The following is a 10,621-nucleotide window of genomic DNA, read 5'->3' as shown; positions in this document are numbered from 1 at the left end:
AATTATATAAAAATAATGCACATGAAAAAGACAAGCAGATATTTAATATTGAATTGAAGAATAGGGCCCTCCACAGTCCACACACAACCCTCTTCTTCATCATCTTCCTTCTTTTATTTTTTATTAAGAAGGGCTTTGGTGGAAGAAGACGTTTCCTCGTTTTGCAGCTGTTTGTATCTTCTGACAAGCCTTGAAATATATTTTTATTGATCCATAATTTTGGTTAAGGCAGACCCATTTCCATCGATCTCTCTCTCTCTCTCTCTCTCTTTCTCATATTAAAAAAGGTTCTTTGTTTCTCATCAAAGCGTGCTTGGCTGCATCAAATGATTTGAAAAGGGAGGGTCAAATCAGAAGTTCTCTCGTGGTTTTGATCTATTCGCAGGTACAATTCCACCCAAAAAGACATAAAGAGAGAGAGAGAGAGAGAGAGAGAGAGAGAGAGAGAGAGAGAGGAAGAAGAAGAAGGAAAAAAAAAAAGAAAGAAAAAGAACGCAATTCAGTTACAATATATATATTTCTTAAATTTTGTTGAAGAAATTAAGAATGGGGTCATCATAAATGTGTTGTATGGATAATGAGGTGAATGAATAAAGATGGCTATCTTTTTCTCTCAAACACCTTTTTAACCCCATCTCTCTCTCTACTCTCTTTTTTTCCTTTTCAGTGGGAGAAGTTGCAGAGTTTTGAGTCTGACAGAAGGGGCTTTCCTTTCCTTTCTCCTATCCATCTCCTATATTACATCTGGAAGGAAGCAAGGCACTGCTAAAATCCCACACACTTACACATAGGCAGGTGTGTTGGTGTCTCAATTGGTCTCTTCTTTCTCTTTTTCATGTATATATACGTCCTTCTGTATAGCTATAGCTCATGTTTTTTAGCCATAACTGTTTGGTCATCTCTCTCTCACACACACAGTCTCTCTCTCTCTCTCTCTCTCTCTCAATTTCATGGGTTTTGTGTCATTGTTGGTGAAATTCTTTCTTTCCTTTGCAGTCCAGAGATGATCATGAAGCACGTGCAAACTCAGATTTCCATCACACCAGGTACCAATATTATTATAATCAATTCCTTTCACTCTCTCTCTCTCTCTCTCTCTCTCAATCACTATACCTCTTTCTCTCCCTCTCCCTCTCTTTCCATATCTCTCTTTATCTCTATATAAAGCCAACATACTTCCATATCCTACTCTCTCCCCTTTCTTTTATTCACTTCTCTCTAACTCCAAGCAGTAAAACCCAAGCTGCTTGGACACCAGGCAATAACCCAGCAGCTGAATCTTCCTACCCAACTTTTGGATTTGTGTTTGCCTCCCTTAATTTTGATCAGACATCAGATTTTGGGCTGCTCATCCCTTAATTCTCCACCACTCACTTGCCCAATTCATGGACACATTCAGAAACCAGATTCACAATCTACAAAATCATTTCTCAATTCTCCAGCACACACATAAGCAATAATAAACATATTTTTATATGCATGGTAGAGAGAGAGAGGGAGAGGGAGAGGGAGAGGGAGAGAGAGACGTGTTCATGTGGGTGTGTGAGTTTTGTTGTTTCTATGGGGGGTTGGTAGTTGGGTGCGTGTATATATATATGAAATGATATGATGTGGATTGTGAAAGCCTTTGTGTATATAAATATTAACGTAGTCTGTTTTCAGTAGTGAAGTAAAAAGCTGAGGCTCTTGCTCGGAGTTAAATCTCAAAAGCTGATCAAAGAAGAAATCTGTGTTGAGTTATTGTCATGGCGACGTACTTTCATCATGGAAACTCCTCGGAAATCCAAGCCTCCTCCGACGGCGCCCTACAAACCCTCGTTCTCATGAACCCCGGGTACGTCCAATACTCCGACACTCCACCGCCGCCGCCACATCAGCAACCACACCAACCCCCCTCCGCAGGCAACCTCGTCTTCCTCAACTCCCCCACCAATTCCCTCCCTCACCACCCCTCCACTCTCTCCCACGCGCCGCCCTCCCACCCTCAGCAATTCGTCGGCATCCCGCTCTCCCATGACCCCAACAACAACTCCCCATCCATGCATCAGGCCCACCCCGACCTCTCCTCCCTGCATGCCTTCATGCCGAGAATTCAGACGCAGTATGCGCTTTGGAACTCAATTGACCCCAACACGGCGGCGCGTGATACCCCACGCGCCCAGCAGGGCCTGTCTCTGACCCTCTCCTCACAGCAGCCGGGGTTTGGGTCGTTCCGCGGGGCTACCTCGGACAGGGAGGTCCCGTCCGGGGAAGATATTCGGGTTTCCAGCGGGTCGAATTCGTCGGCTTCGGGTGTGACGAATGGGGTTTCGGGTATGCAGAGTGTGTTGCTGAGCTCTAAGTACTTGAAGGCGGCGCAGGAGCTGCTTGAGGAGGTTGTGAACGTGGGCAACGGGATCAGGACTGAGCTGCCCAAGAAGGGTAGCGGGCAGCAGAGTAAAGTGGTGGCTGAGTCGTCCATGGCGGCCGCCAGAGACAGCTCGGTAGGCGGTGAAGGAAGTGGGAAGCGGGCTGCTGAGTTGAGCACTGCTGAGAGGCAGGAAATTCAGATGAAGAAGGGAAAGCTGATCAGCATGCTTGATGAGGTAATTGTTTGTTTAGTGATGGTGATGAATATAGTTTTGTTTTGCCTTCTTTCTCTTTAAATTCGAGAGTTAGAGATTCGAACTTTATACCTCTTTCAGTATCTGAAATGAATTTGGAGTATGATTTGATTTCACTGTTAATTATGTTACATGATAAAGTTATTGAAAGTGTTTTAGAAGGTGTTTTACTAACAAGGATTATGAAAAGAGCTAATTGAGAATTTAGGTTTCTAAATTTGACATAAAGTGATAGAATTCTCATAGGCTTGGAACAGAGAGCTCAAGCATATTCAAAGTTGAAGCAGCTAGCTACCAACTCTTTTCTGCAATTGAAATTTCCAATTAATTTAGTTTGTCCCATTTTTCTTGTTGGTTGAAGGTGGACCAAAGGTACAGGCAGTACCACCGACAGATGCAAGTGGTAATTTCATCTTTCGAGCAAGCAGCTGGAATTGGTTCAGCTACAACTTACACTGCTCTGGCCCTACGAACCATCTCAAAGCAATTCAGGTGCTTGAAAGATGCCATAACAAACCAAATTCGAGCAGCAAACAAGAGCTTAGGAGAAGAAGATTGTGCAGCAGGCAAGATTGAAGGGTCAAGGCTCAAATATGTGGACCATCAGCTGAGGCAGCAAAGGGCTCTCCAACAGTTGGGAATGATCCAGCACAATGCTTGGAGACCCCAGAGAGGCTTGCCCGAAAGATCTGTTTCCGTTCTTCGTGCTTGGCTTTTCGAACACTTCCTCCACCCGTAAGTACTCTCATAATCCTGAATTCCCCGATTCGTTATAGGGTTGTGTTTTCTGCATTATGTAGTTTTTGCAAGATGCACTCTTAAATAAGATAGCTGTCTCTCTTTCCTTTTTTTTTTTTTGTTGCTCTAAGTGTTCTTGACACAAAGTACTAAGAATGGTTGAATTTTGTGTTTCAGCTACCCAAAGGATTCAGACAAGCACATGCTTGCAAAACAGACAGGGCTTACTAGGAGCCAGGTACTGAAATCTATGCACATTTTCCAAATGCAAAATCTTTCTTTTTTTTGTTTTGATACTCAGTTGTGAGGAATTATTGTGTTGATGAGTTTGAGCATTTGATTATGCAGGTTTCTAATTGGTTCATAAATGCTCGAGTCCGGCTGTGGAAGCCAATGGTGGAGGAAATGTACATGGAGGAGGTCAAGGAGCATGAACAGAATGGATCATCAGAGAAAATGAGTAAGAGCAATGAGGACTCTGCATCAAAGTCCACAGCTCCACAAGACACTGAGAATAATCAAACAACAAGCACTTTCAATTCCAAACAAGAGAACTCAACAAATCAAAACAATATTGCTGCTCCTCCATCAATGTCAATTTCCACACCTTCAACATCTCCCACAAACATGGTTCGAAATCCGTCTGGATTCTCTCTCATCGGGTCATCGGAGTTGGATGGCATCACACAAGGCAGTCCAAAGAAGCCAAGGAGCACTGAGTTTATGCAGTCACCAAATAGTAGTGTCCCATGTATGAATATGGATCACAAGGCTCAAGAGGTAAACAATGAGCAAGTTTCTATGAAATTTGGGGATGAGAGGCAGGGCAGAGATGGGTACTCATTCATGGGAGGCCAGACCAATTTTATCGGAAGTTTTGGACAATACCCAATTGGTGAAATTGGCAGGTTTGATGCTGACCAATTCACACCAAGGTTCTCAGGCAATGGTGTTTCTCTCACTCTTGGCCTTCCTCACTGTGAAAACCTCTCCTTGTCTGGAGCTCATCACCACCAAAATTTTCTCCCTAACCAAAACATTCAACTTGGGAGAAGAGTAGACATTGGTGAAGCAAATGATCAATTTGGTACCATAAACACTTCAGCTCCTCACTCTTCTGCAGCATTCGAAAACATCGACATTCAGAACCGAAAGAGGTTCGTAGCACAATTGTTGCCAGACTTTGTGGCCTGATCATGATGCAAATAATTTAGAAGACATTGAAGTAGCTTGACTGGCTGCAGGGGATGTCATGTCATTATTGCTGCTTTATAAGATCTTCATCCCAATATTTCTTTCTATGCCCTCTAAATACTTGGGGAACAAGGGAAATCAATGCATATGGTAGTGTAAAGAAAGAAGATTTTACTTTAGTATAGGTATATACTTCTGCATAGAATCATTTCAGTTCTTAGACAGCTTTAGGATTTGAGAGCATATGGTTGAGGATTGTATATTAGTTTGTAAGTTTTGGAGATTGGATAGATGGATTGGTGTAAAACTTTAGTTTAAGTGGCATGGGTATACCAATATTATATATATTGATATTTAAGTAACTGGGTGTACGCTAAATAATGCCATACTTCTGGTGTTAGCTACCAGCTCAACTCAAATAATGAATACTTTTTTGGGCTTAGACTATTTGATCTGATAATATTATTTGTTGTGAACTCTGAGAATCTATACAATCTACACACGAGCATAGAAGATAGATATTGATTTGCAGTAAATCAATCAAAATATCTTATTTATTCTTCTCAAATCTACATAGAAATGGATTTACAATGGCTATGATATATATATATATACTTTTATATAAGTGATATTGAAATAAGTGATTTTCTTATATACACTATTAAGGTATTGTGGAAATTCAAATCCTAAATCACTTGTCGACGAGTGAAAGCCTTAGACTAGACCCCGGTGGCATGACCATGATTGTATTAAAAGAAGATGTGGGACTAATAGGAAGCATGATTATCTTGAGTAGTTTTGCTTTTGGGCCTTGACTTTAAGCTTACAGCAGGACAGTGCATGTCCCATTAAAGTTAGCAAAGTATAAAATATAGTAAGCAATATTTTAATGTATGAATTTTTTTAGTATAATGGAGAAAAACTTGCATCCAAACGGTTGCATGCAACATCGCTCTCACACAGAGACAATTTATTGTTTATTTTGAGATAAAAATGGATGACACAGCCCATTTTCTTTTGTTTTAGTTTTAAGATATCTTGTATGCCAAGGATACCAAATATCAATAAGATTGCTCCACGTTTGCTATAGGGTGAGCTGAATTGAATAAGAGTTTTTTGGTGTGCTTTTAGTCTCCAGAAGGTTCTCATGAGCCCCCACCACAGCATAACAAATTCCACTAATAGTATGAAAATTGGAGAAAGTTCTCACTGATACATCTCTGCTCAAATAAAGTATTGATACTTACAAAATTAGAATTGCACATATGATTTTTCACCTTGATCAAGGTTACCTTGTGACATTAAGAACCCCAACAATTACAATTTTTACAATTAATCAGGAGTTACAAGACAAATCCAAATGACATATGAAACCCTAGATGCACAATCTACATGGAACAAGTTCAAAATAGGGCTACTAATTCAAATATGGTGTCTCCTTCTCATAATCATCCTCCTTTCTCCCCAGGTTTCTGCAAAATACGTTGGTTAAGGAAAGGGTGTGTGAACAGCTACTAAAAAGGTTTAAAAGGGTCAAGAGAAGAGGTTAATGACTTAATATGTATTGATCTTGTCATGGTTCACCGCTAGAAATGATAGTCTTCTTTTGGATACCTTGGATCTGTAACACCATACCTCAAATGCCTCAGTCAGGTCAGGATATTGAATATGCTCATTTCCCAACCATTCCGTCAATATCTCTGCCTGCTCCGCTGATGGAAGTGCAAGAATTACGGAAACAAATGTGGATTCTAGGGATTGCCACAGCTCACTATCCATTCTCAGTGTCGGAGCATCATCACGGGCAGTTGTGACAGAATCGATCAGTGGTTTCGCAACCCTAACAAAAGGAAGCCACACCTTCACCATATGAAGCCGTTTTGCAGTGGGCAAAATGACTGTGCCGTAACCTATTGCCTCTAGAATCTTTGCCGCCACCTCAATAACCCTCAGCTTTGTCTCAATCAATTCAGCTGTTGGGCTTGCTTCCTTTACAACCTTAACTATTTTATCTGATGCATCCGTCCAGTTGCAGACAAGTTCCCTCATAATTTCCAACTTACATAATATCTGACATGCCCATGACAGATCTGATAAAAGTGATTGAAATGATTGCATCTTCCCTCCATCAGAAAATAATTCCATCTCACATAATAAAGCTTCTAATAGATTATTAAATCTTTCAAATAGTCTCTTCACACAATCTTTCACCTCAGATTTTATCTCGTCATCAGCTGCTAAGAGAGGGGCATCATCATCTTCGGTTAGCATGTACTCAAGCTGTTCCTGGGCTGAAGACTTGAGATCATTCATGATTGGAGATGGGGAAGATGTGGCAAATCGGATGGTTGAGAAAAAAATTCGCATTATGGCTGATTGTTTGACTGGTAGGAGACGGGCAAGAATTGGCTCCACTTGTGTTCCGAGCCGTGGTATGATTTTTAAAATCTCCTCCTCCTCAGACTCTTCCCAGGGGACTGCTTCTAAGTAGTCCACACAAGCAGTTATGATTTGTGGGCATCCAAGATTGACAGCTACCTGAAGAATTCCAAGGGCATTTTTAACACCATGCCACATGTCATCAACGAAGCCATCTATTACATTGTAGAGAAGGCGGAGGACACTGACATGGTGGTCAAATTCTGATTCTTGGCAGTATACCTCAACGCAGTTGCGTGAGTCAAGAATCTGACATGTTGGCCAATTTTCAGAGAGGCGATCAGCGAAATACTTGCTCTTTTCTATGAGGACCTGCGAGTGACAATAAAACCAATCATCCCGCCCATCCTGTGTCCGTATCCTCACAACAACATCACTGGTTGATCGGTCCCCAATCCTGATAGGAGTCCTTGTTTCAGAAACCTGAAAGAACAGAAACATTAAATAATAGAAGAATAATAGGTTAACCATACAAAAACAGAAATAAGGAAAAATAACAAAACATTTTTAGAATAGCAAAGAAGAGCTCGGGGAAACTTACAAGAGATTCCATTGAAGCACTACACACTAATGAACATATGTTGAGCACATCCTGGAATCTGTAGATAAACATGTTTAGCACAACTGTTAAAATTTCCATACATAGTGGATATTTTACCAAGTACTTCCATTGTAATAACTATCGACATAATTGAGCTAATTGTTGCAAATATGGTTTTAGAATAAATGAAATCACACCTCATGAAAAACATTAAGTGTCCCGAAAGAGTTAAAAGTAGATTTCTAATCTTCTAGGAAACATTTTCTAGAATAATCAAACCATTGCATTACAGAGAGGTGCTAACAAAACAGTCAACCACATGTAAGGTCTAGTTACATTTCAACTAAATGTTGGTTCAAAGGATAGCAAAGCACTAACACCCAGCTAAAATCTAAACTAGGGAAGTAAATGCTTCTTTTCCTTTTCTCCTTTAAAATTGTTAGAAAGAACTTGGGCACCCTTACCATATAGAAGTTGTACCCCCATCTCCAAAGTAACACTTACAGATCTAACTCTTCCACACATAGTCTAGAACTCCAATTTATCATAAAAAGAAGAAAACAATTAAGGTGTCTTCATGAGGGCAAGTTCTTCAAGAAAAATTTTCTTGTTGTACAACAACCGACTTTCGGTCAAAATCAAACATACACTAGCTAATGGGACACTCTTTTAGAAAAATATACAAGAACGTGATATGAATTAAAATGAGGAAAAAGAAAAGGAGAAAGAAGAAGAAGAAAACCAATGCATATACAGTTTAGCAAATGAGGTTGTAATATGAAATTGGGCACACATTCTTGCCCTCGTTTGTAAGAAAACACCCTTTAAATTAAATTCTGAGCACCTGTTTCACGTCTTTCTTCCCCAAATTCACTTCACTAAAGAGCAACTTTTCAGGGAAAGAATTTGAAATGATTATATGTTGCTTCTAAGAAAATTAACATTTTTGTACAAATAAGATAGAAACCCAGATACAGGTTTTTAGAGGGCAGGAAGTGATTAATGCATAAGGAGTTAATACCAAGAAAAATCCCAAGTTCAGAGTACAGCCCAAGAGCAAAAAGAAAAAGAAAGTAAAGAATTGCTGCTAACCAAAATACAAAGCCAATATTGGAAGAGAGAAAAATTAGTTGAGGATTCATACCCTCTCTTCTCACCAACTACTTCTTTTCTGGAGGGCTTGATTTCGCATCAGCAAGCAACAACAGGGGTAATTGCTCATTGTTGAAGCTCGCTGTCTTGCTCGCGGACCCTCTCTCCCTCTCTGTCTGTCTTTCTGAGTGGTCAAGTGGGTCTTTTGGGTTTGAGGCCCATTGATATGTATGAGGTAATGCGAAATTCTATAATGACGCCTAACTGACGTAACATTTTGGATCAAAAACCATTTGGAGCCCAAACTTCTGTTAATAGCTGAAACATTTCCGGCCCACCAGGGGAGGAATAAAAAAAAAATCTGAATCCAACTCAATTTTTTTAGCAAATTAGACCCAAAAAAAGATAAACAATTTAAATAAATACAAACGTAATTTACTAACAGCATCTCCAACAGCCTCTTGAATAACTTCGAAATGCTAAAATATGTGAGTCATGTCAGCAAAACTCTCTCCAACAGACTTGTCAAACTCAATTACCAAAGCTACAACCCATTTCTCTCTCTTCAGAACTGACATTGGCTCTTCAAAACATTTCATTTTGCTTTGAAAGAACAAAATCTACACTGAAAATGCTAAAAAACTACACTTTTTCTTTTCATATAATTAATAAATAGACTTTCTTCACATTTTTGATTTTTTTTTTCTCATAGAAAAATTAATCACTGAGATTATGACTTCTGGTAATAAGCCATTTTCTTCAATCAACTGCACAATATCTACCAAACCCTCCATTTACAGCCAAAATTATACACCGCAAATCTAGACAGCACAAATGACATTCAAAAGACACTAACAAAACAATAATCATTTTATAACGCAAAATAAAAGTAACAAAAGGATTGAATCATTTGTGTATAATCTGAAAAATAAGTTGTGCAGCACAGATGGTAGTCATCTAAAAAGAATAAATCATTAGCAATGGTCCTTGGACTAAGACCAAACTTTACTTTTCATCCCTCATATAGTACTAAATTGTTATGGTGGTACCATAATTATGCCTCTACTTTTAGAAATCGTCATTTCCGTCATCTTAGTCAACTTTTCCATTAAAAATGAGGGCATATTTGTCTTTTCATGTGATCCACTCTTCTTCCACATTCTGTTCTCAGTTCTCAAAGAACAAAAATTGAGAACATAATAGTTCACACCAGAGTTAATTTTTCTCTGGTTCTTATTTTTATGACAGCATACAATAAGAATTTTTCTGTGGCAAAATTCTTCAGGTCGGTTTGTGGTTTGGATTGTGGCTTGGACTTGGGTCTACAACTCTTGGCACTTGGGTCTACAACTCTTGGCACCCCACCTTCCCAATCCTCTCTCTCTCTCTCTGCGCGAACAAACCAAGACCTTGCAACCCTACTTGGACTCGAATTTTCTTCTTCTTCTTCTTGTGCTTGTGGATCCCTTTCATTTCTCTTTTAAATAACCGCCACCAGACTTGTCAAAGAGCTAATAATTAGCCGATAAGTGTCTCTCAATTGAAGGATGAGGGGAAAGAAGAAATTTGAGAGAGAGAGATTATATGTATTTTTTAAATATTTGTGTGAAAAGACATTTTTGTCCATGCTAAATAGGACTTGTTTATGCCACGTCATCATTTTTAAAGGAAAAGTTGACTGAGATGACGAAAGGGACAATTTCTGAATGTAGAGGCATAATTAAAGTACCATCATAACAATTTAGCAATATGAGGGACGAAAAGGAAAGTCTGGTCTTAGTCCAAAGATTATTACTACAATTTTGCCTAAAAATAAACAAGATTAAAGATCTCAAACTTGCAAGAAGAAGAAAAACCCCTAATTAAAGCAACCACAACCACACAATCACACAAGCTGCTACTAAGACTTGACCTCATATCTAACTTTAAAGAGAGAGAGAGAGAGAGAGAGAGAGAGAGAGAGATAACAAAACTAGAAAAAGATGCGAAAATCGCAGAAAGAAAACAAAAAAGA

General features: G+C 39.3%; 2 protein-coding genes across 7 annotated transcripts; one reads left to right on the top strand and one right to left on the bottom strand.

Annotated features, from left to right (window-relative positions):
• On the top strand, window positions 1-4,977 carry LOC117633656 (BEL1-like homeodomain protein 1). Of its 4 annotated transcripts, none has more exons than XM_034367324.1 (7): window positions 1-385; window positions 668-795; window positions 997-1,046; window positions 1,666-2,585; window positions 2,965-3,338; window positions 3,519-3,579; window positions 3,690-4,977. In XM_034367324.1, the coding sequence occupies exons 4-7, from the start codon at window positions 1,746-1,748 to the stop codon at window positions 4,533-4,535; spliced, it is 2,121 nt and encodes a 706-aa protein (XP_034223215.1). In that variant the 5' UTR covers window positions 1-385; window positions 668-795; window positions 997-1,046; window positions 1,666-1,745; the 3' UTR covers window positions 4,536-4,977. The 4 variants fall into 4 exon arrangements, with proteins under 4 accessions (XP_034223215.1, XP_034223213.1, XP_034223214.1 ...); XM_034367322.1 differs by having other exon boundaries at window positions 1,663-2,585; XM_034367323.1 differs by lacking the exon at window positions 1-385 and having other exon boundaries at window positions 467-795; window positions 1,663-2,585.
• Window positions 4,978-5,756: 779 nt separating this feature from the next.
• Window positions 5,757-8,784, bottom strand: LOC117636132 (BTB/POZ domain-containing protein At3g05675). Of its 3 annotated transcripts, XM_034370612.1 has the most exons (4): window positions 8,660-8,784; window positions 7,516-7,573; window positions 6,171-7,397; window positions 5,757-6,007 (listed from the first exon to the last, which is right to left on the bottom strand). In XM_034370612.1, exons 2-4 carry the CDS (start codon window positions 7,525-7,527, stop codon window positions 5,984-5,986), a joined length of 1,263 nt encoding a protein of 420 aa, XP_034226503.1. In that variant the 5' UTR covers window positions 7,528-7,573; window positions 8,660-8,784; the 3' UTR covers window positions 5,757-5,983. The 3 variants fall into 3 exon arrangements, with proteins under 3 accessions (XP_034226503.1, XP_034226502.1, XP_034226501.1); XM_034370611.1 differs by having other exon boundaries at window positions 5,757-7,397; XM_034370610.1 differs by lacking the exon at window positions 8,660-8,784 and having other exon boundaries at window positions 5,757-7,397; window positions 7,516-7,587.
• Between the last annotated feature and the right edge of the window lie 1,837 nt (window positions 8,785-10,621).

The sequence above is a fragment of the Prunus dulcis genome, chromosome 7 (assembly GCF_902201215.1).
Source record: "Prunus dulcis chromosome 7, ALMONDv2, whole genome shotgun sequence".
Classification (NCBI taxonomy): domain Eukaryota; kingdom Viridiplantae; phylum Streptophyta; class Magnoliopsida; order Rosales; family Rosaceae; genus Prunus; species Prunus dulcis.
The sequence above is the reverse complement of the archived record's forward strand: the minus strand, read 5'-3'. Positions and strand labels throughout refer to the sequence as shown.